General features: G+C 36.5%; 3 protein-coding genes and 1 pseudogene across 7 annotated transcripts; 2 read left to right on the top strand and 2 right to left on the bottom strand.

Moving 5' to 3' along the window:
• The first annotated feature begins 440 nt into the window (after positions 1-440).
• Positions 441-5,323, top strand: LOC120010404 (homeobox protein knotted-1-like 2). 2 transcript variants are annotated; one of them, XM_038861192.1, is made up of 6 exons: positions 441-631; positions 706-1,133; positions 1,266-1,388; positions 1,455-1,590; positions 3,895-4,148; positions 4,640-5,323. In XM_038861192.1, the coding sequence occupies exons 2-6, from the start codon at positions 708-710 to the stop codon at positions 4,841-4,843; spliced, it is 1,143 nt and encodes a 380-aa protein (XP_038717120.1). In that variant the 5' UTR covers positions 441-631; positions 706-707; the 3' UTR covers positions 4,844-5,323. The 2 variants fall into 2 exon arrangements, with proteins under 2 accessions (XP_038717120.1, XP_038717119.1); XM_038861191.1 differs by having other exon boundaries at positions 441-1,133.
• Positions 5,324-8,734: 3,411 nt separating this feature from the next.
• On the bottom strand, positions 8,735-10,527 carry LOC120011308 (homeobox-leucine zipper protein HAT22-like). The gene is made up of 3 exons (XM_038862397.1): positions 9,861-10,527; positions 9,674-9,753; positions 8,735-9,408 (listed from the first exon to the last, which is right to left on the bottom strand). Exons 1-3 carry the CDS (start codon positions 10,302-10,304, stop codon positions 9,102-9,104), a joined length of 831 nt encoding a protein of 276 aa, XP_038718325.1. The 5' UTR covers positions 10,305-10,527; the 3' UTR covers positions 8,735-9,101.
• A 5,498-nt stretch (positions 10,528-16,025) lies between these two features.
• LOC120010823 lies at positions 16,026-21,863 on the top strand (annotated as a pseudogene).
• On the bottom strand, positions 21,470-26,923 carry LOC120010824 (ergosterol biosynthetic protein 28-like). Of its 4 annotated transcripts, XR_005470929.1 has the most exons (5): positions 26,651-26,916; positions 22,845-23,051; positions 22,232-22,343; positions 22,095-22,136; positions 21,470-21,939 (listed from the first exon to the last, which is right to left on the bottom strand). XR_005470929.1 is itself a non-coding variant. In XM_038861707.1 (4 exons), exons 1-3 carry the CDS (start codon positions 26,763-26,765, stop codon positions 21,860-21,862), a joined length of 402 nt encoding a protein of 133 aa, XP_038717635.1. In that variant the 5' UTR covers positions 26,766-26,923; the 3' UTR covers positions 21,481-21,794; positions 21,828-21,859. The 4 variants fall into 4 exon arrangements, 3 of the variants coding, with proteins under 3 accessions (XP_038717635.1, XP_038717636.1, XP_038717634.1); XM_038861707.1 differs by lacking the exons at positions 22,095-22,136; positions 22,232-22,343 and having other exon boundaries at positions 21,481-21,794; positions 21,828-21,939; positions 26,651-26,923; XM_038861708.1 differs by lacking the exon at positions 22,095-22,136 and having other exon boundaries at positions 21,481-21,939.
• Between the last annotated feature and the right edge of the window lie 487 nt (positions 26,924-27,410).

Here is a 27,410-nt window from a genome sequence, read left to right as displayed (position 1 = left end):
TGGGGCTAAATTATATGGACTCAGGAGGCACTGAGTTCGATACACATCAAAAGCAATACTCTTGTGGTCATGCGCTAGATTTCGGATCAGCTTATCATGTCCTCAAACGAAAAACTTTTGTTAGTACTGACATGACAATATGAGTTTTTTAACCCTATATTGAATGTCCAAATGACACACTTGTATGATGTCATTATCAATTACTAAAAAGAGGTGCCATTTTAACGACATGTGTGACAAAAATATAATTTCGTGTTGAAAAGTTAGGAAATTAACAGTAATGAAACAATAAATAGCTAGCCCTAAATTAGGTAAGTGGCACATCTTAGGGTCAAGAGAAATGGCAAGAACGAGAGGTGCAAGAGTATTCATACTTGTCTAATTGTCTTTGGTTATATGTACGTAATGGGGTGAACAGTTATTCTTTCTCTTTCCACTCCCATAAAAAAAACCATAAAAGCAGTGGAAAAAGGAATAGAATTGCCTCATCTCCATTCCTTTGCTTCCCTTTATATAATATATATATACACATACACACATATATATAGTTCTTTTTTCTTTCATCAAAGGAAGTCTTATTACGCTTACTCAACTATCTCAGCCATAGCTGGTTCTTGCTAGAGTTGTACTGGTCTGGACTTTAATTATAGCTAGGGTTTTGATTGAGCCATTTTTGGTGATTTTTCTGATCTGGGTTTTCTGTAGAAATGGACGACTACGATCATCTCAACAACAACAACAACACTCAAAGGGGGAATTTGAATTTCTTGTATGCAACACCAGTACTTGCACCGCATCACAATTCATCGACGTACAGTAGAGCCAGCAGTGGATCTAACATCAGCAATAATAATAATAATACCCAGATGCCTATAACTTCCTTTCACCTTCAATCAAGCGAGTGTTATAATAATAATCCAGCAGTGGCGGTGAAGACTGAAGCCAGCACTTCACAGCAGGCCCAGAAGTACCATAATTACAATTTATTAAGAGGGATTAGTCAAGCTGTTCATCACCAACAACAAGAAGGGAGCCATGGAAGCTCAAGTCATGAAGTTGAAGCCATCAAAGCTAAAATTATTCAACACCCTCAGTACTCCAACCTCCTTGAAGCTTACATGGATTGTCAAAAGGTATGAACCTCCAACAAAATCCGATGTGTAAAACTGAGATAACTCGGATAGCAACTGTTGGGATATTAGCTGTTGAGATCTCTATCATTACTATAAAATTATGACAACTTAATGGGATAACCGGTGTTCCAGGTAGGCGCACCGCCGGAGATAGTTGCTCGGCTATCCGCAGCTCGTCAGGAGTTCGAGGCGCGGCAGCGATCTTCGGTCAGTTCATGGGATTCTTCGAGAGACCCAGAACTCGATCAGTTCATGGTAATTAATCTTTAATCTCTCACTAATCTCAAACGAGGTGGGTCCTGAATTTTGGTGTTGGAGCAGGAGGCTTATTACGACATGCTGGTGAAGTACCGGGAGGAGCTTACAAGACCGTTTGAAGAAGCAATGGATTTCATGCGCAGAATAGAGACTCAGTTGAATATGCTCGGCAGTGGACCCGTTCGGGTCTTCAATTCTGGTACTTTATTTCTTTATCCTTCTCTGATCTTTACGAACTCCATTACCATGCCGATTGATACTGTGAAAACTTCTTATCACAAGCAGAATAGTAAGCTAATTAACCCTAATATCACGAGTCACACGGAGTTCATAGTTGATTAATATATCCCACATCGGATTGACATAACCGAACCGAGTGTTATATAAGTAAAGTCTTAACATCTCTCACATAAGAGTGTCGATTTTTCTGAGTTTAAGAACCAACAGAGACGACATATCAAAAATAGACCCGTAATTTAGAACGGATAATATTTTTGATTTGGTCTGGCTTGGGACAATATTTTTGATTTGGTCAGGCTTGGTTTGTGAACATAGAATGTCAGGCTTCAAATGGTTGGAAGTGAAAATTTTGCTTTTGGTAAGCTTTTATTAGAGAATGTTAGGGTTTTACTGCTAAAATCTGGGATTATTCTTGGTCAGTTAATCCAGGTAGATCTGATTTGGTTGGCTTTATTAGCTTATCGAGATGGATGGAGTAATTATAGTTAACTCAGGTCTCTTTTAAGACAAAAACTAGGCTCCTGCAGGAAACATAGGATGCTGTTCGAATCAGTGCTACCCCATGTAGGCAGTACCTACGGCTCTCTGTCAGAGATGTATAGGTCTTTATTATTAGCTTCTATCCCATTCCCCAGTTTTGTTTTTCTTTAGTTGTTCATTTTTTATATGGTACGTAGAACTCGCACGCATGCAATACACTCATAAATATACACAAATATATCATCCACAGGATTCACACCCTGCATCATGGGCAGAAAAATACAAATGGTTAGCCAACTGAGTTGAGCATCGGACGTGTATTTGGTCTGTTCATTTAAGTGATAAGGAATACTTCTTTTTATCTTCCTCTCTTTCATCTAAACAAAGCCAATTTTATTAGGCAAGTAGTTTTTTTTTTTCCAATGTATATGATTATAATACCGTTTAATATTAGTCGTTCTTGATCACAATGTACACATTTGCTCACCAAAAATGAGTGTGATGGACTGTGAAGGGGCTCTCTAATCTCTATAGATGATGGAAGCACTCTATGGCAAGACTTTAGATTACGGATTAGGAATTAATTGAGTGATTTTTTTTTATTTAGGATTAATTTGGATTACAACTACGATAATAAGCAAGAGTTATTTACCCCAAATGGGTGTTTAAATAGGCTTAGATTACTTCTAATAACCTAAATAGTTTCATGAAGACTGGTTATGATTGTTGTGGACCTACATTGATGAGTCTTATCAGAATTTATATTGCTTTAGATTTTTTTTTAAAATACTGTTGAGAAATATGCTTCACATTAGAATCAAAATTTAGGTACACATATGTTTAACTCAACCGATTGTCAATCGAGCCACCTCTAGTTAGTTATTGTTTTAGATTTAGATATACTATATTCTTCTTTTTTTGTAAGTCGTGTGTGATTATGTTATGAAAATTTTGAGGGTGGGAATACTGAGTATTTTGCAGGAGTGGTAAGCATAGATTTTCAAAATAAACTTATGGTTTTCTTTTCATTGACTTAATCATTACAATACATGATATAAATACAAACAAGAAACCTTAACAAAAGAAAGAGCCGTTTGCTAACTCCTAAATAATAGGAATCAAAATCAGCTCAATTAGGTAGGTATTATAATCATACTCATTTTTGGTGAATCTATCTTTGGTGAAATCGTATTGTTGAATCTATCTTAGGTGACATCATATGGCTCGAAACTGTATGGAATATTGAGTTCGATTTCTATTGAAAGTAATTCTTTTGTGGCCATACGTTGGGTTTTGTCCCAATTTATCTTGCCTTCAAATGAGAAATTTATGTGTACATAGACCTAATGGTCCGATTTTAAACCCTTGTCGGATGTCTAAATGATAAACTAATATTTATATTTGAAGCGTGCCCTTATTGTCGTTCTCTATATTTTTTTTTGAGAACAGGTGTCGTTCTCTATATTGGAGCTGAAGTATTTGCTATTGACATGGACCTTTGCTTAGACACGTAGTTGCTTCTATATCTAGGCTGAATAGTATGAAGGACCTTGCTTAGACACCTAGTTTCTTCTTCTACATAGTTATCTAGGCTGAATATTACTCAAAAGCCGAAGAACACAACCCTTGTACTGTCCCACTGCCAGTACCAATTTGAAGTTATCCTTTCCATCTTCAATTCTCTACAGAAACGCTCATGTTTCAACTTATTTCACATCTCATAATTCAACTTATTTTCATAATTAATAACCTCTACCAAACGCACCCTCTTTTTTTTTTGCAGAAAATAAGTGTGAGGGTGCTGGTTCATCCGATGAGGATCAAGAGAATAGCGGAGGAGAAACAGAACTTCCCGGGATCGATCCGCGTGCTGAGGACCGACAACTGAAGAATCACTTACTAAGGAAGTACAGTGGCTATTTAAGTAGCTTAAAGCAAGAGCTTTCCAAGAAAAAGAAGAAAGGGAAGCTACCCAAGGAAGCCAGGCAGAAGTTATTAGCCTGGTGGGAATTACACTACAAATGGCCATATCCCTCGGTAAGTTAATCCTTTGATGCTCAATCCTATCTTTATGGAAATGTCATATTTGGCTATTATACATCGCAAAGAGAAGCTATTAATTTTTTCTCACGTTTGAACCTATGATGCCTAAGCTGAGGTGAAGCAATTTTGAACATTTTTTTTTGGTTGGTATGGTGAAATAGACCACAATAATTCACTGCAAATACGGGAGGTCGTAAGTTCAACCCTTAAGCACAAGAGTTTCAGCATTATTTCCTTGAATGAGCCTTTTGACTCATGGGAGGCTTTATGGCGTTCTATTTTTTGTGAGATTCGGTCTTGTTCTCACCATTCGGACTTCCGCCCGGTCTTACCATTTGCTAGGGTGAAGTGGATTGGGTTAGCGGTCCGAGTTTAATTAGAATTAACCCAACTGTCTATTGAATATGTTGGACTAAGAATTCTTGATACCAGAAAAAGGTGAAGCAGTTTTGACCATTAAGCATTGCTTTTTTGTGATAAAGCAGGAATCGGAGAAGGTGGCATTGGCTGAATCAACAGGGTTGGACCAGAAGCAGATAAACAATTGGTTCATAAATCAAAGGAAGAGGCACTGGAAACCTTCGGAAGATATGCAATTCATGGTGATGGATGGACTACATCCCCAGAATGCAGCACTCTACATGGATGGTCATTACATGGGCGACGGCCCTTATCGTTTAGGGCCATGAACAGCCTGCAACTGCGTACTGGAGTGTCGACCCTAGCTTGGAAACTATCAGTCATGCCAAAAGATTATTAATCTTGATAATTTTTCTATCACAAGCTAGAGCCATTGCCATAAGATTGTGAAGCATGGCCATTTGGAATTACTTCTTGTACTCAATTGCTTATGCTTCTTTTTTTTTTCTTTCCTTTTCTTGAGGATATTCTCGTGTTGTACGTTTGAAAGTATGCGTATAAGGAGTTAATAGCAGTTGTAACTTTTGTAGATGTAGGGCAGCGTGAGGAAGAAATACTCTATTTGAATCTATTGATTCGACTCACGAATACCAGGATCAAGCTAGCTACTTAAATATGTTGATACGACCACGCTGCCTTGCATCATGTGTGCTGTTGAATGTGTATTGTACACTCTATGCATGTCATTAGACCTGCCTTGTTAAGTGTATATTAGCGAAGATAAGGTGTGTATTGATAAGGTTGTACTACTTGTACTCTTTGCTTAATCTTCACGTGTGTGACTTGCTTTTGCACTCCCCATCTCCTAAATTGTTTCTCATAAATTGTCTTGATTGGCAAGGATAGGAACTGATTACTTCCACCACATCAAGTTGTGTCAAAGTCTAGAAATCAAGCATCGGTCTGGCATAACCCAGTCGAATGACTTATAAGTAAAACGTAGCTCCTCTCACGTTAAAGACGTGTTCTAATGGGCATAAGTGCCAACGGCGACAACCCATGAAGAACAAATCCCTGCAGGCCCGTGCATATCTTCAATGGGACTGTGTTAGAAATTTCAACAAGGTGACATTGTCTAAGTAAGTTATATGCCTTCCATTGCACCCGTTGAGAAATAAAGTTGACTCATCATAAAACCATATCCGCGATCTAACTAAAGCATGTCTTACATGAAGAAGATTTGGCTCAACATGTTCTAATGGCATATATCTTAAGTAAAAAAGCACGAGGGGAGAGAATCGATTGGCTTTTATGGGCAAAATTAGGTGTGTTTTCTAGCCAGGATCGTAAGTTAACTACAAGGACATATGTAGTAAAACAAAAATGTTTGAGATTTCAGTCATCCCAGTAATTTATCTTGCACATTGATTGATATAAGTGTAGGGTCCCACACATACTGGTGATCATTCAATCAGAGAGTGACATGTCAGTCACTGGAATGATTAAGATCCCATTTACTTATATGATCTCTATCACTTCCGGTAGGAAAATATCGAAAGAAACATGAACTAGCGAATTTGGATTATACGAGGAAATGCAAGGTGAAGATTGAATTGATGGATCACATGAAGTTTGTTAATGGGCCTTTGCTTTAGGGATAAGTTTGTGTACAGCTGAAGTTATGGGCTAAGTTTGACATTCAGGCTTTGGCCCAATAGTTGCTGTAACCATTTGAGAAGTCCTCAAATGGGCTTGAAGCCCGTTTGACCTGTGAATTCTGAATAGCTTGATTCTCATGAGCCCATAACTAGCCACTCCGTTTGAAGACTTGGGCCTCGATAGAAGGTTCTGTAGGATCAGCTACATTAAACCTAGTAGGGCCCAGGTCTTGTGTTTGGTGGATCACAAGAGGCCCAATCAAAGTAAAACAACGTAGAGAACTTGCGAGCAAGAGAAGTTTTGAGGGGAATTCGAAATTAAAGATAGTTTCTACGAGTTCAACCCACTAAGAATTGAATAAAAGTAAGGTTACGGTTACAGAAAATTCTCTGATTTTAACATAATTCAACAAAAAGTACTAAACAAAAAGTCTTAACAACCTATTTATATTAGGTTTATAGATTTTTCAATAACCCTAATTAAATAATAATTTTCTAATAAAAATATTATACTAGACTCCTAAAAATACTCTTGATTTATAATAAAAAAAATAAAATTATGGTAGTCTTTAGTGCACGTGGATCAAAACCCGTTGCTGACTCCAATCCAAATAGAACTCATCTGCGTTTTGTCTGTTTCGTCGATCCCATGACACTACATCATTTTCCACTTGTTGGAGAAAACTCGATCTCGAGTAAGTTTTGAAAAGTTGAAGTAGGAAAGCTTGTGTCTGCTTGAACACTAGCTTTCTGCCCAACATACAATACCACGAACTCTTGAATAAATTAAAGGTTTCATTACATATGTGTAATTAAGATGGTGGTATGGCCTTAAGTTTTTTCTTTCATGATTAATAGTTTAAGGTGAAAATGACACCATGTATATTAAAATGCTTAAGCCAATCATTCCTAAATAAACTTGGTTATATCAGAGGAAGCATTGATGATAAGCATATATAATTAATCAAGTTAGGATGATTTGTCTCCTAATCTGATGAGCAAACCCATGACATGATCATTTCGGCGTGCGATCAGTCATTTTCAGATTCAAATTAATTTTATATTATTATGTCTAAGAACACATCCCACATCGATTAGAAAAGTGTCTTCCAAGTGGTATATATGTACAAGCCCAATTACAAACTATCAACTAGGCATTTTCCCAGGCTTGGTGAGTTGGGCATGGGAAAAACCTTTGCCTTACGGACTCAATATATATTCACGGGAACTTTTAAACCCAAAATGGATAATATAATTGTTTTTTTGGGGAGTGGCTTTTTGATATCATTTGGTGCTTGATTAATTTTTGGATTAGCATAATTAGCCTACACCAGATGGTCCTAATAATCATCAACCGATTAGTGAATAATCAAGTGGTGGATGAATTGCTTAATTACGTAATTGGTGATGCACTCAAAGACAGGTCATTGTTTATGTGGACAAACGTCGCAGCTACCCAATGCCTGGAATATATAATATGTATGTGTATATATATATATATTTTAGTAACCGCTAACGATACCGTACAAGTTTGCCATTTAGACATCAGATATAGGCCCAAACATTGTCCGTCAGGTCGGCGCGCACATGAATTTCTCACTTGAGAATAAGGAAAGTTGAGGCAAATGCCAACGCGTGGTCACGAGAATATTGCATGTTCCCGATGAAAATCGAACTCAATACATTTCAAATTCATGTGATTTGATCCAGAGAAACTCACCACTAACCTTCCAACCTCCAAGGCCTGCAATATGCCAACAATTCATCCAGATTAATTAAAAATTAACTGTTTGAATAGTTTTGTTTGCATAAGCGACATTTTGCTTGCCTAATTTGACTATTGATGAAAACAAAAGGACATTGACATTCATAAATGGCACCAAAAATTTGTGACGAACTCATACATGTGTTGTTCATTCTTAGTGGACCGACTTTTGCTAATAAAAACAATTATTAATTTCATATATAGTGTCATATGTGAATGGTAGATGCTTCAATTACAATCATTTTATTTATTTATTTTTGATAACCGAGAACGACATTATACAAACTTATCTTTTAGATATTCGATATGACCCTAAACTCTAGGTTAAAGTCCAGCGTGGCCACAAAGATATTGTTTGTAGTAGAAATCAAACTCAGAATCTTTCGAATTGATACGATTTGACCCCAGATAAATTCATTACTACGCTAGTGTTTTACAATCAATTTAGTTACTTCTTCTCACTTCCAAAATTGACTTATTGTTAGGCTTTCCTTATCATGGAATATTTCAGACTGTGTCTTTGCATCAACAAGAGTTCAAACGTCACATGATGAGTTTTTGTGACTAGGCGTTGTTGTGGTAAACATGCCGGATACAATACAACAGTAGTGTTAGGTCTTAAGACAAGAACATGTTGTCTCCCATATGTGTAGAGGAGCTACCTCGAGCAATTACATTATTATTACATGATACAAAATGGGTATGGACCCTCGTGGACTCCTATATAGCATAGAGAACAAAACAAAGAGGCAAAATTCATAACAACTAAGTACATTTACGTATGAAAATATTATACAGACGATCAAACTAAAGAGACTTTTTTCTTATAAGCCACAGATATAGACCAACAAAAGGGAAGAAAAAACAACAGGACATCAGAAGAGATGGCCTGAGAGAAACACACTAAAGAGACTTTAGCTACAAACAACAACAACAACCTAATTACTTCACTGAATATTGAAATAATTACTTGCAGTGAGAATGCTACTTACATTCAAAGAAATTAATCATCACAAGGAGAAAAAAATTCCCTTGGTCGTCTTTTCCTACAACCCTTTCACAAGCATGTACATGATAAAGAGAAAATGTTCACACACATATTAATTAATTTAATTTAGTAATTAACTAATTAATCTACAAATATAAGACCAAGTATTACTCTAATTAACAAGCAGCATATGGATGGTTGAAAGGGTTGTAAAGATGATGAGGCGGCTTCGGTCGGATCGAGAAATCGGTCGACTTGGAAGAAGCCTCACCACCGGCAGTACCAGCGGCGATCCTCTCACAAGAAGGACAGACAGTGAGAGTTGACGCCGGCAGCTGTACATAAAACGGCGCAGTATTGTCGTTCGTCTTTAATGATTTGAGCTCTTGTAGCTCCTTTTGCAGCCGCTTGTTCTCTTCTGTTAATGTTTCGCAGCATTTCTTCAACAACTCACAATCTACTTCTGTTTGCTTCAGTTTAGTCCTGCATACATATACATATACACGATCATAATCTTTAATTAATAATAAGAGTTCATCCTTGATGCAAGACAACATGATGAAATAAACGTTCTACTTGAACCCGTTGATTTGAATCATGAATACCCGCATCAAGGTTTCAACATCTTGTTGATTCTAATACATATCAAGAGTTATAAAGAAGAAAGACGACAACTTTTCTTATATGTCATTTGATTAAGTTATGCTAATCCGATGTGGGATAAAATCTTAACAGATTAATTACGAACCTGGCTCTTCTATTTTGAAACCAAACTTCTACTTGGCGCGGCCTCAAATTCAACTGTTCTGCTATTGCTAGCTTTTGCTTCTGTTGATTCACACACACAAGGAAGAAAAGACAATTAACATCCTTCTTCTTTTCAGCTTGAGCTTCTTAGGAGATCAAAATAAAGGAATAGATAATGAAACACATACCGGATTAAGAGTACTTTGTTCTTTGAAGCTTTCTTCTAACACCCCGGATTGTTCTTTTGTCAGTCTAAGTTTCTTTCTAGGACTACCTTCTTCATCTTCGTAACACCCTCTCTCTACCTCCACTTCTTCAAACTCTCTCTCCTTCTTCACACTATTGGAGTTAGAGAAGGACGAGATCGCGGTAGTACTAGGAGAAGAAGTCTGCTGCTGCTGCTGAGTATCTTGGGGAAGATCATTAATCTTCCCCGGCGCGGATGCTGACCAACACGTGATGATCTCTTCTGATGACGGACCTAATGTTAGATCAGAAGGGAACAAGTATTGATGATCAGATTTCAAAGGAATAACCTTGTTGATGGACTTCTTCTTCTTTTCTTGATGATTATGATCATTGAAGCCTAGCCCAAGAACAAGGCCTGTATTACAATTTGCATCAAAACCCATTTTATAGCTAATACATGCACAAAGCTTGAGGATTGAGGCTAAGGAAGGAAAGAATACTTAGAGGAGAAGGAGGAGGAGGAGGAGGAAAGTGAGTTTAGACTCTCTAAAGTGATTTGTATGGGGGAGAGAGTGTAAAGAAGTGATTTTAAATATCGAAAGCAAAATGAATATGTGTTGGTTTTATGGAATAATAATTATGAAAATTCCCATCTCTCTTTGTCCTCATAGGTTGACCATTGCAAACCTTTTTCTCTCTCTTTGTCTGCATCCCACTATGCATGTATATACAATGTGTGTGTATATATATATATAGAATTATAGATACATGTATGGATGGATTGTTGAATGGATGCCGGGAATAAGCGGCATGGAATCACATGGAAATTAAGTGCATGTACACGGAAGCACATACGCATATATGGTAACCATCTAAATGTATTTTTTTTAACTGATAACCACACCATGCAAATTTACTCATTCAACATTCGATATGGATTTAAATTCAAGTCGTCAGATTCACATGTACGGACATTTGACACTTGACGACAGGATAAACTGGGTCAAAGCTCAACACAGGATAAACTGGGTCAAAGCTCAACACGTGCTCACAAAATATAATATGATTTGGTTTTAGAGAGATTTATAACTAGATTATCACCTAAATTGTTGCATTTATTCAACCCTTAATGTTGTCAATTTGGCAATATTAAATACGGCTCTGGATTTGGTAGATACACCGGTGGTGACTATTAGGTATGGTCAAATAGTAAATAACTAATTCATTTATTTATGGTGATGATAGCAAAACCCTAGAGAAACAAGTTGATATAGGTAGGGCGACAAACATTATTCATAAGCATGAGATGGAGACCCATCAACCATGTGTTGGCATGTACACCTAGTCGCAGACCCAAGAAAGATGTCCACCACTACATATGCCTCACTTTACTCACAAGATATGGACTCTTGAGTAACCTTGATGTTAATGGATTCTTTTAGGGATTATTAGTTTTCTATTTTTGATTTAATATTTTTTCAATATTTTGCCTAAGTAACTTCTCTAATTTTTCAATATTAGATAAATTCTTTTTTTCAATATTTAATCCTCTATATGCAATGGCATCCCTGGTGCCCCGAAGTCACAGAGCCTCATATTTTTGAAATAATATCAATATTATAATTGTTCCAAAACTCATTAAAGTAGCATACAACATTTTTTTAAAGAGAGCCCATTTTCGAGAGTTCACTAAGGTCCCTTGAAGACTCAGGTAAGCCACTGTTACATATCTCACTCATAGGAGTGTTAAGGCATCACAACTTAATTATAACCAGTAGTCCAAGGATTCATCATAATTGCCCTTCCACCATTATTAAGAGGCAAAGACCAAATTGTGGTGTTCCAAATCAATAAATATTTGTTTGACAAAATAAAGATAGAGCATCGCATAATTTTCAAAACAGAAAGTAATCAACGGTGGCCATGGAATAGAATCGGATTAGGGTCGAACCAAATCTTAATTAGCTTTCCCAAGAATATTAATGTCCAACTAATTTTAACCATATAATCAATCTCTATAATGCTCCTTTTGACTTGTGCTGGCTGGCGGTTCACACATCTTTGTTACATAAGTACACATACCTAAACTCATAAAAGAGAATTTTTTTTTTTTGACGGAGCACTCATCCAAAAGTCGGCTCACCTCTGGGTTCGTCCTGCATGTTAAACTCCAGAGACAGAAATATATCTCAATCCATGTCTCAGTTCAGACATAAATATAATCTCAAACATGAAATCGAACTCGAATACATACTCTATCCCATACATATCAATATCCGTTCTGCCACCGAAGCTACTTCACGGGAACATAAAAGAGCATCTTATCATGAGATGAAAGTTGAACAACAAACTAACTAGCTGCTTAAAGCAAAAAGCCACAAACTAGCTAAGCTAGGACATGATGGGAAGAACAAATGATGACCTAGATACCATATGGTACGGCTATATCCACCGACGAATCTGTCAAGTTCAATCCTTGCCCTCCTTTTGAGTGGGCCCTTTTTTTTTTCTTCATATTTTGATGCTAGATCTATCAAACCATCGATCAATAAGGAAAACTCAATATGTTATCTGGTATATTGATCCTTTTTAATTATAAAAAATTAACGATTTTAATTTAAATATTTCAAAAAATAGTTATAAATTAAGAGGGCAAGGACAAAAAACAAAAAGTTCCCTATTAATATACAAAAATCATTGGTAATGGAACACATTGAAAAAGCCTTTATCCACGCATGGTGGATATATACCTTAATTAACAAGTTTCTAGGAGAGGATAAGCATTGACTTCATAAACATGAGATTAGATTATTATTAATTTATTATAATTAATTAATATGTAAGTCAGTCCAAGGCATGAATGATAATTAATGAATATTATTAATATTGTGATTTCTATCTCTCTGGTCTCTACTAACCCAAACAACACCACCAAAAGACGAGGATAATAAAGCAGAAAAGAGCACTTAAAGATGCCTAATTAGCAATCGTCACAATATCTCTCGTTTGTACCCTTTTTTAGCCCGCTATGTGTGTATATATATATATGTATAGATATATATAGTTGGTGTGTGTATATGTGTAATATAATATATATAAATGTGTAAATATCTGACAACATTGCTGATTCTTATTCATGTGGACCTATTACGTGTCAATCAGCCAGGGGTGACACTTGGGCATGGCGGCAATGGGGATACACAAAGTGGAGCCCACAAATAATTTGGCATCAATGGGGGAGCATTCGATTCTAGATGATGATGATTTTGAGGATAGAAAATACTTGCCAATGATAGGTATAAATTTATTATTTATATGTAGGTGTATATAATACAGGTTGTGTTGGAGATAAGGTTTATATAGTAAGACAACCTTATTAGTATTTATATAAATACCTCTACTTTTAAGTCTTCAAACAGGATCAAATAACTTAGATTAAAATTGATTTAAAAATAAAGGGTTAGTGTTTATGATTCAGAGTTTAGGTTTTAGTATTTGAGGTTTCAGATTTGTGGGTTTGGCGCTAGTTTATATTAATTTGGGTCTTAGTGTTTAGCTTGTAATTTTTATCTTCCCAATTTAATAAAATCCATATGATTTATCGAAAAAAAAAAGATTAGAGTTTAGGATTTTAGGTTTAGAATTGTTTAATCAACTTTAATCTAAAATATTTTAGGGTTTGAGGACGTAAAAGTAAAGGTACTTATATAAACCCTAATACAAACGTCCTTACGTTAGAAATATGATATATATAATGTAGGTGGTGTTGGAGATAAGGTTTTCTGGTGTGTTGTCAAGGTAAGGCTAGACCAGTGAGAGTGTAGGATTGTGCGATCTTTGTTTGGCTTTTCCACATCCCCTCTCATTCATTCTAATTCCTATCGCAAGCAAAATCCCCACCTCTTTTGTCTGCTTTTTTTATCGCAACTTGGCTTCTCTACTAATTTGATTGTAATCTACGTTATCAAAGTAGATGAGAAAAAGCATAATATTAGTGCAAGGGAGATAAGGGCACGTGACATCTTCTATTACATAACCAGCTTTTCAAAAACTCGTATTATTTTATTAAGACTTAATTAATCTTAGCTAGATGAGGAATACGTAAGAAATTTCAACCCAAACAACTTGTACATATATTGTGTCCATTAGATGATGGATTATAGGTTCTAAGTTATCTTTGGCGATGAATCAACAATTCGAAGTGTTTTTCTTGCATATTCTTAATAAACTAGTGTTTATATATAAATGTGAGGTATCCTCATGGGAAGTGAGAAGCCCCTTTGACATCTCTTAATCTGTAAAGAATTCTCAATGTGAAAACACAGAGATAAATGATTGATATTTGAATAGAAAAAAAAAAGAGTGGATCGACAAGATCTCAAATGAATTTACACTGAGAGATGTTGGATATTGACTTAATTATATAAATCACTTTGTTTTCCTTCAACTTTCATGCCGTGAGAATAATTACATTAAAGAGAATGTGTGTAACATGCACCATCATAGACATGATATGATTTGGAAACAAATCAATATTGATTTCTACCAAAGTTCCCATAAATATATTTTGAGAGGAGATTAAAAGAAAAAGGCCTTTGACTCTCTCGCCAATCTAATTATTAAAATGACGCACCATATCCATCTCTATGTGACATGAAGAAGGAATGGAATAAGTTCTAAGTGGGACAACAAAAGCTTAGTCGGATTAACATATAATGCCTCCTTTTCCATGACATCACAGAATCATCAATATCCACCGACTTTTCTATAAAGCAAAACCTCAGCTTACCCCACTAAGATTTCCTTCAATAATCTGCAAATTTTTTTTCACTATTTGCCCTTCAAATTAGAGAGAAATAGAGACACCCCATGTCACTCCTCCCTCCATGAAGATGACACGCATTGCAAGTTCCATGATAATTAGGCCTACATGGAAAGCATATATATAGTGTTTGACATGACGTGTTTGCTTATAAGGATATGTTGAATGTAGAAGATATTGTGCTAAAGTTATGGTTTGGGTGATGATGGCATGAGGGCCCAACTTGTTTTGGTGTTGAAGAGTGGGAGGAAGCATCAAGCCCATATTGGTTGTTCATGGCATTGTTCCCCAACTTGTATGCAATGTGTATACATGTCATGCATTTGATGTTCACAAGATGTTTTGGTATATGCCACCAAGGAAACACTATTTGGTTCCACCAAGGGGGGAGAAACAACTTAAAACTAAATAAATAATATTAGTAAAAATTTTTTTCAAACACTAAAAATTAATTGTTTTGGTAACCGAGAACGACATCGTCAAGTTTGCCTATTTTAGATAGTCAAGTTGGGCCTAAATTCTAGCTGAACAAGCCGCATGCACAACTTATCGATACATAAGTTGGATTAAAACTTAACGCGAAACCAAACATGGATAGATCCCATAGAGGATCGAACCACGAAAATCCTACAAACATACGCCTTTAGTTATCTTTTCTTGAGATATATTTTACATGAGAGATTGATTTTTCTTCTAAACAAATGGAACACAAGTGTTTGGAACACAAGTGTGAATCAACAATGCTTTAAGGATTCTTTACATGGAATGTCAAATAAGGAATAAAATTTGGTACTAAAGCTACTTGTTGGTGCCCTTTTTCTTAAATCTCTTGAAAGAAGATTAATGCTTGATGATGATGTGAGAAGATTGTGGCTTTGAAATGATTATTATGCTATTTTTGAACTATCCCATTGTTGGTGCCTTCTACTTTCCTTCTTTTTCCCAAGGAAAGCTAGAGCTACTTGAGCCTTTTGGGGTTCCTTTTGGGGTTTCATTGTTGGTGCCTTCTACTTTCCTTCTTTTTCCTAAGGAAAGCTAGAGCAACTTGAGCTTTTTGGGGCTTAGAAGGGCTCTAACGTTTACATCCTGGGCTTTTGGTCAGGCCTAAGACTGTACTTCAGTAATGGGCTTTCACAAGCAATATGATCCAGGAAACTTTATAACAAGCCTGGCCCAAGACTATAAAACCTTATCAAGCTAAACCCAGACTGGGCCCAAATCACCGACAAGGCAACAAAGTGGAGCTACGCCTACGCTAGGTAGCTTCGCGCCTTCCCCTCACGGGACAAACATTTGAGGGTAATGCCACCTGTCACAAATTCAAGGAGAGCATTAATGCCACCTGTCACAGATCCGGTGACACATGAACCTCACCTCGCGTTGCCTACTTGCGTCTTGCACTCTTGCGTACAATCAAGAGCAAGATTCTCGTGAGTTCTCCAGCACGGGGCAAACAGAGCAACGGAGATGGCGAACGCTCTGTTCGTCACTACGAAATTCACCTGCTACTGCGTCAACTCTGTCACTAGTATTCGTCACTCCTCATCTCTCCAGGCGCTTCCTCACTCTGATAATCACTATTTACATCGTCATTGAATTTGATTCTTGGTAGATTTATTTATGTTTCGCATTTTCCACCTGATATGCAGGCACAAGGTCCGTTTCGTTTTGAAGGCTTCTCTCATGGCCTCCTTTCCTGTAAGCGTTTCCCTGCCAGGCGACAAGCGTCTCCACCACGCTATTCCAGGTAAATCGTTAACGTTTTTCTGGACGATTTCAATTATTAGCTCGTTATCGTGTCGACATTCTTTTGATGAACTGCGATAACTGCAAATTCGTTTTCGATTGTGGAATTAGGCTTTTCGTGGCGATTTTCAAATTAATTTGATATCAATTTGAGCTTTAACGCTTTGGCGCTCTTTTATATGAGATTACTTTTGACCAATTATTTGTAATTATATGCTACGTATTGGCGTTTTGACGGGACAGAACATAGTTTCTATCTAATTGGGAGCATACATGATACAAGCATTTTGAATCTCAGTTTGGAGATATATGTGCTCCTGTGAGTTTAAAACTCAGCTAAACTAGTTAGCACAAATATCCGTGGTTACGATCAGATGTAAACAATGCCTCTTGATCAGGGACAAATAATGACTGTTAATGAAGCTCAATATAACGCGAATGCAAAGGAAGTGGATGAAATTAAGTACTCTGTGAAATACAGAAGAAGGTGTTTCAACCATGATTTTAAATTAGAAAGTTCTACTTATTGGACTGTTGACAAAACAATCACATCCGTATGAAGAAACTTTACTTATTTCCTACATTATTGCTTCTATGATTTGTTCATTGCTTGGGATCATGCTACCTCATGGTCTTCTATGGATAGTTGTATGGGAAAATCTTGGCAATTGTGATTCTTGGTACTTTTTATTGACAGAACTCATTCATGCATTAGTATAAGGCTCCCATTTTTTTTTTTAAATTCTTGTACAAGCACTCCACTGTTTGCTTTGCGATGTGTTATCATTTCATCTAAATCATCTGCGATGAGATGTTGATGAAATTCTCTAAATCAACAGCAAAAGATCTGAAGAATTGGCTGATATTAGGTGTGACAATCTTGGATTCAATCCCATTCCAACAGACTATATGTATATCATGAAATGTTCTGGTGGCGAGAATTTTTCGGACGGTGAATTACAACATTTTGGAAACATTGAATTGAATCCATCGGCCTGCGTCCTGAACTATGGGCAGGTCAGATATGTCGTTGCTCATACGATGTAGTATGTTTTCTGATCCCTGCATTTGAATTTTAGTATCATTACTGTAACATCCAAATTTTCGTTCTTAACTTTGCTGAACCTTGCTATGGTGAAGTCTTGGTCCACGCCAAGCCAAATCATGATTCTCTTTTCTGTCCTCGACTTTAATTTTGTTCGTCAAGAAAAACGACTAAAGAAACCCATCACTGTTTTGCTGAATTGTCATTGAGATTGCTTTTACAAAACTTGATTTTCTTTTGTGGTTTTGATGGATGGCATCAGAAATCCATTACTCTTTTGCTCTATGGAATGGATCCGTCTGATATTTTTCTGCATTTACAACACTCATATAACTCTTATTTGAACAATTGATTCATTTAGGATTTTATATTTGCATTTAGGGAATCATTGAAGATTTGAAAGCACAAAAGAAGCAAGACAAGTCCATAATACTATTTCGTCCCTAGGAAAATGCGCTGCGAATGAGATTGGGTGCGGAAAGAATATGCATGCCTGCACCCACTGTTGAACAGTTTGTAGAAGCTGTAAAGGCTACTGTATTAGCAAACAGACGTTGGGTGAGTCCACATTATATTGGTTATTAAAAAACATAAATGTTCACAGTTTGTAGTTTGTACTGTATTGTTCTTATCATAGAGCTCCGTATCACACTCCAGGTACCACCTCCAAATAACGGGTTCCTTCACATACGACCTCTGCTCATGGGTAGTGGGAGTGTTCTTAGTGTAACACCAGCTACTGAATTCGTCTTTCTAATTTATGTCACTCCAGTTGGTAACTATTTTGAGGTATGTTTTCAAAATTTCTTGTTTTCATATGCATACCTTCATGTTTTTTGTTTTAGTGCATGCTTCACGATCGCGATTTCCCTGTAAAATATTGCACCAGCTGAATTTACCGGATAACTACAAATCATGTCAAACTATGTATTCTGGAAAGTATTAGACCATTAGTCATCCAATTTTAATTATTTACATTAACTGTTCTTCTTGTTCAATATGTTGAGTATTATTATTTTTCACATATAACAATGTTCAATTTATTTAATGATGACAGGGAGGTATAAAACCAATCGATCTGGTGGTTGAAAATGATATTCATCGTGCTACACCAGGTGGAGTTGGAGGCATCAAGGCTATTGGAAACTATGCTTCTGTAAGCTATTTGTGCATTGTATTGGACTTAGATCTCTTTTCCTACATGTAAAATGCAGATGACTTGCATATTAACGATGTTGAGTGTTTATGATTACAGTTAGGTATAAGACCATTGATTAACTTTGTTCTCAAGATGGGCAGGGCAGTGCATATCTTTTAAAAAGTCTGCAATGTAGAAGTCAACCTTTTCTTTTACAGATTACGAAGGCACAGGCTAGAGCTAAAGCAAATGGCTTTTCCGATGTTATATACCTTGATGCTGTTCACAAACGATATTTGGAAGAGGTTTCTACTGGTAACATTTTTGTTGTCAAGGTACATTTTCAATCTCTAATATTACCTAACCTAGAAAATAGTCTATGGGATGCCTATTGCTTAGCTCCATATATGCCTGGGAAGTGGGAATACATAAACGAACTTATGATATAATCAATTCCCTAAGCTGAATTCTGCTGAACCTTGCAACGGGGCAGCTTAAGAAGCTTTTAAGTTTTAAGTACAAAAGATGTTGCTTATTCGGCTCAAAAGTTTCTTATTGTCATATAATTTGATATTTTCTATCAATTGCACCATACTGGAGAAAACATTTACTATTTGAATTCTCCGTCATACCTTGGGGAGCAAATTAAAATTACTTTCAAAAGTAGTCTCTCCAGTCATTGTCTTGTACTCTTATTTAAAGTCTTCTTTCAATGTGACTGTCTTATAAAATGTCTCTGGAAGTTCTGGAAATATGTTTAACCGGCTTTCAAATCTATGTTAGTCGTATGTCGTGCTGCCCCTTGAAGTCTTGCATTCATCATAAGGAATGGAGTGAGAAAGAATTTTGGTTTGCACTTTCCTGGTAATAACTGAACAATAGTCAAATTTATCTTCCTGGATTGTCATAACCATGGTTTGCGTTTGCCTGGTTATAATTTAACAACTCAGCCCTATATTTTGTTTTAGATATGTAACTGAATTATTTGTGGAAATGGGCTACTACTTTTGTGCTTTTTCATTAATTTATATTGTTCTATACTTCTATTGTACTAATCCTTTGCCCTTTAGTTGCTTGATACCATGAATATAGTCAACGAGTAAAAGTAATATGAACGAGATGTTTTACATCATAGTGCCTCTCATCTTATGTGTATTGGCATATTTGCTTTGGTTTGGTTTTGTTTTTGGTTTTGTGATTCCTTGTTACATGATGTTCCTTGCTGTGCGCCAGCATATAACAAAAGGCAACTGTACTAGCCAATGTGATGACACTGTACAGAAGTAATGTCCAAATTACTGTCGCATTCTTTACCTTCTGATGTTTTTTGTTTGCTCTGAGCTCGTAGGACAAAACAATCATCACACCAGAGCTCAGTGGGACAGTTCTTCCTGGAATTACAAGAAAAAGCATCATTGAAATTGCCCCTACAGAAGGATTCCAGGTATATTTATTTTTAGGTGACTAAAGATGAATAATGAATGAGCGAAAGTTGATTCATAAAGTCTCTGTTTAGTACTTATCAATGGTAGCTGAGATATTGGTTGTTGCTAAGATCTAAAAGCTCTCTCAAGAGTTCCTTCACATTCTTATAAAGGCCGGAAGCCCGTGCAGCTCATTTCATAGGATTGTTTTAAGTGTTGTTCGTCTTCATAGTACATCCTTTATACTTTTTTCACTTCCAGGAACCAATGGCCTCTGTCAATCTTAGCTGCCGAATTTCCAACCCAATCCATATGCCCAACCAGCATTTGTTTTATTCACTAAACACCAAAATGTAGAGTTATTTAATCAGGTACCTCTATCACATAGGCTTTGCCAGTGTAATTAATCATTCATCATGTTGAAAATTATGTTCTAAAAAAATAGAAGTTCAACTAATGTTGTAGGCAACCTTTTTAATTGACAATATTCCAGAACAGGCATCTTGCTGGCCATTAGAGTTCTCTCAACTGTTTCATTGATGTGAAGTGTCTTTTCCTTTGTATTTCATGGATCCTAGTATCTCTGAAGTTTTGAGTTTGTATAATTACTATCACGTTTTGAGTTGTTCTCTCTGCACTAAGCCAATGAATTTTAAGGAATATCTGATTTAGGTCTCCCGCTATACTAAATAGGTTGAGGAGCGGCCTGTAGCGATTGAGGAATTGTTTGAAGCTGATGAAGTTTTCTGCACCGGAAATGCTATTTGTTTACTGCATGTGGGTAGTATAACTTACAAGGGAAAAAGGTAAGATCTCGATTCTGGTTCCCCAAAACTCAGTTCAGGCCGTAATACCTCCTTTTATTCACTTTGATTAACAGAAATATTAGGAGAAATATCCATACCGACCCCTCAACTTTGGCAAAGGCCACCCCCCGTATTATGAAATCTGACAAAATGCCCACTTCTTAAAAATGGATAACCACTTTCTTCAAAATCCCGTTAATACGAGCTAACGAATTTCATGCACTCTACCTTTGGTTTAGAAACAAGCACTTCTTTCAATTTGAACGCACATTTTCTCATTTGGTTATACAGTTATACCCGAAATATTAGCAATTTCCAGGGATACAGGGATCTCACTACTTAAATGACCGTCTAGTTCTCACGTATAATATTTAAATGACTGTCTCATTCTCACGTATAATACTTTATAGTTAGGTGGACAATTTAGGGTGAAGTTCATCGGTAACAATTTGACATTATCCTAATAATTATATCGTCGGGCTTATCCCTCAGGTCTGGTGTTTGAGCTAATGGGACATAATTGCTTGGGATTTTATGGATTCCATGGGCCAAGGGATAGCATGTGCAGTGTGCCCGCTTATTGGGAGGGAGGTTAGAGCCCTATCCTAGGCGGAGGCGGTCATCTCGAGCTTAAAACGAGCCCATGAATCACAGAGTGACCATTGGGTTGGGTCTTTCAAGTTAAAAAAAAAAAACGTGAAGTTCATCTGTGCTAGAAACCAGAAAGTAGTACATTAAATTGAAATTGTGCACGAACCTATTTCCCTTCTCAGCGCCGTCTCATAAGGTTTCATGTTCTGCTGTGCAGAGTGTCTTATAGAGAAAGTGGACTGGGTAACATCTCTCGGCATCTCTTCTCCATCCTTCGAAATATACAAATGGGCCTCGTAGAAGATAAAATGGGCTGGACTTGTATCCTGATTTAGTGCCTGATCGTAAGAGAGTGTGAAGGATTAAAAGCGTAGCCATTTGTGTCTTTGTGATGGTTGAGTTCAGTTATACAATTTGTTGAACTGATTAATCTTCATATTGCAACTCTGGTTTGCACAAGAGCCAGGTGGTTGCAGAGGCCTTAACAATTAACTCAAAGCAGAAACCTGTGCCAACATGGAGAAATCAGAAAACCTAGGATTGGAATGCAATACCATTTTAGCAGCAAAAATTTTGCAGGCCCGTGAAAGAGTGAACCTAAAAAGTTAATGCAAGAGAGAGAGAGGAGTACAAGGAAGGGGGCTATCACATAGAGCAATATCATTTAGATTTCAGTCTGGTAAAAGAACAGAGAGCTGCAAAACTTGGTAATTAAATCATAAACATAAGCTGGAGTGAGTGCCGCTAAAGAAAGTGAGTTTGCAAAAATATAACCAGTTAGCAAAAGATCTGTCCTACCAGGAAGAAAAATGGATGGAGCACTAGAACCACGTCAATCAATTTCAAGAATGCTTAGAATGGACTTTTTGGTGCACCTTCCACTGCAACAGCATCCAAACTATAGATGTGCCTGTTAAAAAGAACATAGAAGGAAACAACGGATCACTCGATGACTGACGGGATAGGGGCTTCAATTCTTAACTACAATTTTAGCTACATTTCTACCCCAAAGGCCAAAACTGTGTTAAATAAAATGTGTTCATGAGTATTTTAGTCTTCATAATGACAAAATATAGTAAATTTCAAAAAAAAATCTAAATCTTAGAACTTTTTTTTTTATAAGTTCTAAATCTTGAACCCTAAAAGCTAAACCCTAAATCATAAACTCTAAACCATAATTACTAACTCCCAACTTGCTAACTCTAATATGTCATCTAAAAAAATCATGATAAATCGTGGTTTGGGGGAGAATTGTAGCTAAGAATTGGAGCCTTTCCTAACTCCTAATTGACAGTGTATGAGATAAATTGGCAACATCAAGGAAAGTATATCAGGCCTTGTTCCAATACAGAGGAGAAGAAAGTGATTTATTAAATAAATTTTTCGAAAGTTCAAGGTAATATATGCATACCCGCAAAGATGCCGACGGTAGTCAGATTTGCCAAAGCCATTGTGTTGTATACTAGGTATTCAGTTAAGAAATGTCCAAAGGCATAGATGAAGGATAAAAAGGTTGCCATATAGAGGGGCTTGTTATCGAGGTTAAATGCACAAAGAAAGCAAAGAGTGCAAGTCAGAAGTGTCCAAACTCCAAACGTCCTCCCATGAACGTCAGTCACTACATGTATAAGAAACAAAAAGGAAGGTAACAAATCAGGATTGAGTATAGCATGTTATCTACTAAAAGCAAAGGAAAAAATAAATAATGCCATAATTAAATAGGCCAATCATTACACTGGTAGACAATTGTAATTTTTTTTCTTAATTTACAAATGGTCCAGTGCTCTGATTTCTGATGGGCATACTTCCATCTCATGGTGCCTATTGTTCCATTTCATCTAAGGTATCATGCAATAACAACTAATTGTGGAAGTCAAATGCTCTTATCAATCGAACTTAAAGATCACAAAGAAGCTTGAAGTATTGAACATTGTGTACCTTAAATAAATTTAAAATTACAGCACCCAGCATAACTGCTGTGGTGCTGGGTATAGTTTCCACCTTATGCAGGGTATACAACAAGAAGACAGGTAGCCATAACTCTACCCACCATAAACAGCAAGGTACTAAGTAGTAATTTTATCTTTTTAACCAAGAAACATTCATGTCATTACAGATCATACAACATGAAGAATGTTCTCAAATATGCATCACCAACCCAGAACAATTCTACAAGCAATGGGTATTAGTTTAGAAAGCCTTTTTGTAACACATCCTTAAGTATAGACAAAAAAGGGGTCAGTAATTTTGAGCGAGCGTCTCGAATCCTTTGTCTTTAAAGGTTACAACTCATGGTATTATTGTAACAAGAGTTCAGAGGAAAATTTTTCAGAGCAAGCATTACTATTGACAGAGGCTTATCTTAGGTAAGCCAAATGGTCTTATTAAGCTTAAACCTTTTTTTTTTGCCACCCTGGTAGCTCATGACACATAGCTGAGATGTACCATTGCACCAGCTTCCAGTAAGATTAAGTTCTATTGAAAATTTTCACCACCGGTCAAGCAATCAAATGCTTTCTTACTACTTCCGTGAGGAACGGATTCTCTACGTGGTTAAAGTAAATTCTAATTCCATTCAAACAAAAGTAAAAGTGAATTTTACTTCGACCTGATAACATGTCAATTTTCAAATTGCATAGTATTAATCCTTCAAAAGAAAGCACGCTTTTCTAATGATGTGTCACAGGAAAAAGTTGAAAGCCAACAAGAGCTGAATATGACAATATGTTTTATCACCAAACTAAATTTTTAACTGTGAAATCCCTTCATGGATTTGACATTCACCACACTCCAAAGATCCATGCACTAATCAAAATCTCACTAAATATATCAATGCAGATACAAGCACGATAAAAACCAAGTTGCAACAAGTAGGGAACAAATCTACATTGTGCTAAGCAAGTCAAGTTATTAACTCGGTGAGTATCCAACCTTGGTTAAATACATTGCCCCCCCCCCCCCACCTTTCATTCTACTCAGTATCTACTTTTACATGCTATTGTATCACAAAGATAAAGTTCGTTACCTCTTATTTAATAATTGCATGAACAAATCTACATTGTGCTAAGCAAGTCAAGTTATTAACTTGGTGAGTATCCAACCTTGGTTAAATACATTCCCCCCTTTCATTCTACTCAGTATCTACTTTTACATGCTATTGTATCACAAAGATAAAGTCCATTGCCTCTTATTTAATAATTGCATGCACAAATCTTCTCTTGCACCCTATGGCCCTGGAAAAGCATTTTGCTTCCAAAGATGCATGTGCACCAAAAGAACTTAATTGCAGGCTCATGGGTACAAATTCTCATTCTGCTGCAGGAATTCCTTTTTGGTTATTGCATAGCTTGAAAATCTAACATTCTCAATTTTTTGCCACTGCTAAATCCAAGATCCAATATGCTCAGCATTTGCATTTCTTTCATTACTATTTCCTGATATCTACAATTTAATATATTTTTCTTTGGATTCTCCCCTCAAAATCCTCAATCTTGTATCTTCCTTGGTTTTGTCATTGAAATACAGATATAGACATCTCCACGTTGTCAAACTATCACTCTTTTCATTCTATCCAAGCATCATTCCAAAAACAACTGTTATAACCCCCATCTTATTGCAAAATATAATAATTATCTGTACAAAAGATAATAATGATCCAGAATCTCCACCAAGTATCTCTGATCCAAGGGCAAAACATCAAAGTGAAGGGGAACCATAAAATCGAATTTCGAACCTATCAAACAACAATATCGAAAATTTCTAAAATATTTCTAGTCCTGCCCAGTCAGTCATTCTACCTTTGATGGTAAGACAAATAAATGAAAAGGTACACATGAATAAACTTTCTCATCAAGTATTTGCAACTGTTTCAGTTTACACCTATCATCAACCTTCAATTCTAACATGATTAGACGCTTCACATACAACACTCATACATGCATCCATAAAACAGTATGGCAACATCCAGGGAAGAAATCCACATTGCAGAAAAATAAATTATGTTTCACGCTTTCACCTAATGTATTATTCTTCTAGAAATCCAACAATGTAAAGCTTTTTTCACAATTGATGCAAAATCCATTTCCCACTGATCAAATCTGTAATCTGGTCCATGATCCCAAAACAAGATTGTGCAATCTTTCTTGGGCAGACAAAGCAAATTCCATAGAGTTAGAACTCATGTTATTTGATATTCACCATCATTTCATACATCAATGTACCTAGAAATATTTTATTTTAAACATACCAATGCACACACAAGCACCACATAAATTAACTTACAACATCCAGAAAGCAAATCCACATTGTGCTCAACAGTTGGCCAATCTCCAAAACTAGAATCCTTCACAAATACATTCCCCTTCTCATGTTCAACATGTGCAGTCACATGCTATTCTTGACTTACTATATATGTGGAGCAAATCTTTTGCTTCAAAATTCGCATATTTGAATTTGGTGCCACCAAAAGAACCAGTTTGCAGGTTCGAGGATTCATGGGACTATCTTTTTGGCCACCGTATTGCTTGAGAATCTAAGGCCATCTACTTGTCTTAACCATTAGAATCCATAATGGTGCACTTCCTTGGTTATGCTACATTGACTGATGGCAGACATAATTCTCTCATCTTTCTCATCCAGCATTTCATTATATATAACATTCAATATAAAAGCAAATTTTTAACAGCCATTGTACACATAATACTTAACAAAATCCAGACTCTTGTAACAAAAATCTCAGATCCACTAGAACATGAAGGGAGGATAAAAAATCAAAAACTAACCAGTACACGATTTCCACTCATAAATGCTTCATTGAGTGATCCTACTTAGGCCTATGCATAGAATTATCTATTATTCTACAAATCTCAAGATTTAGGGATCTTCTCCTTAAACCTATTCAACTGCTGACACAATCTCTCTTGAATCTTGATTCACGAACAAATCCACGCATTCACGCACAAACACACACAACACCATGTCTCTAGGTCCACAATAACGGATCCGCCAGTTTCTTAACATGAACGAAATCTATTACTTCTCTTCATTCGATGAGATTGTTCTCACGAAATTACGAATTCTGTCTTCGAGATCTAAATCCAGTGTATCTACTCTAGGCTTCCAATTTAACTTGAAACTATGATTAACAAAGAAAACAAATAAAAAATCCGAAAAGATTATGCAGAATCGACAGTAAGAGAGAGAGAGAGAGAAGCTCACTAGTTGTGTTGGAGAAGACGGCGAGCCTAAGAGCCCAAATGTCGAAGAATCCGAACCAAACAGAGGCCAATCGGAGCGAACCGACCAACATCAACCACCATCCCAACAGCTTCATTCTCCTACGCAACCGATTCGCTCCGGTGTTTCTGAGACTTGACCTAGCTAAATCTGGTCGTAGCGCCAAGATCAATTGCTTAAAATGCAGATTTGGAACAATTTGAACGAAAGACCAATATTAAAGCCGGTCGCATGTGGACTTCTGACGTTTCTAGAATTTTCAATTTTGTAGTATTAAAAAACAAGGAATTTAATTAATTTTTTTAGTTTAATTGTGCCCTTCAGGCTATTAGCTAGCATTTTAATTTTAAGCATTACCTTCTTCTTCTTTTTAATTTTTTCCCCTGTAACCAATCAATACTACAATTACTAGTAAAATGTCAGCTAACCTCTCATCAAGCAAATTAGCTTTGAGATTATCAGTTCTTGTAGATAAATCGAATCCGTCTACAATTGATTATTAGGAGATGGACTTACTCACATCTTTTAAATGTGAGATTCGTATCAAGTCCCGTTATGTGTATGGTACCAGGCAACGACTACAGCGTCATACAGACGGACCCTGCTATGCCATGGCACGTTACGCCTCACTTTCCAACAAAAAGCTTGCAAGGCCCGCCACCATTAACGTGCCTACAAATATTCATTCGCCAAGTCATCTATAATCACAATCAATCTAGAAAATTCCAAACAAAAATGTCTT

Source organism: Tripterygium wilfordii, chromosome 12 (genome assembly GCF_013401445.1).
Source record: "Tripterygium wilfordii isolate XIE 37 chromosome 12, ASM1340144v1, whole genome shotgun sequence".
Taxonomy (NCBI): Eukaryota; Viridiplantae; Streptophyta; class Magnoliopsida; order Celastrales; family Celastraceae; genus Tripterygium; species Tripterygium wilfordii.
Note: the sequence above shows the minus strand (reverse complement) of the source record. Positions and strands in the feature narration are given on the sequence as shown.

Excerpts from the sequence above, each read along its gene's own strand:
- LOC120010404 (XM_038861192.1), top strand. The coding sequence starts at position 708 with ATGGACGACTACGATCATCTCAACAACAACAACAACACTCAAAGGGGG. Across the intron at positions 1,389-1,454 it reads CAGAACTCGATCAGTTCATG|GAGGCTTATTACGACATGCT; the intron begins GTAATTAATCTT and ends GTGTTGGAGCAG. Across the intron at positions 4,149-4,639 it reads ACAAATGGCCATATCCCTCG|GAATCGGAGAAGGTGGCATT; the intron begins GTAAGTTAATCC and ends GTGATAAAGCAG.
- LOC120011308 (XM_038862397.1), bottom strand. The coding sequence starts at position 10,304 with ATGGGTTTTGATGCAAATTGTAATACAGGCCTTGTTCTTGGGCTAGGC. Across the intron at positions 9,754-9,860 it reads AACAAAGTACTCTTAATCCG|AAGCAAAAGCTAGCAATAGC; the intron begins GTATGTGTTTCA and ends GTGAATCAACAG. Across the intron at positions 9,409-9,673 it reads TTTCAAAATAGAAGAGCCAG|GACTAAACTGAAGCAAACAG; the intron begins GTTCGTAATTAA and ends ATATGTATGCAG.
- LOC120010824 (XM_038861707.1), bottom strand. The coding sequence starts at position 26,765 with ATGAAGCTGTTGGGATGGTGGTTGATGTTGGTCGGTTCGCTCCGATTG. Across the intron at positions 23,052-26,650 it reads CGTCTTCTCCAACACAACTA|TGACTGACGTTCATGGGAGG; the intron begins GTGAGCTTCTCT and ends TTATACATGTAG. Across the intron at positions 21,940-22,844 it reads TACCGTCGGCATCTTTGCGG|GTTTCTGCTTTGAGTTAATT; the intron begins GTATGCATATAT and ends ATGTTGGCACAG.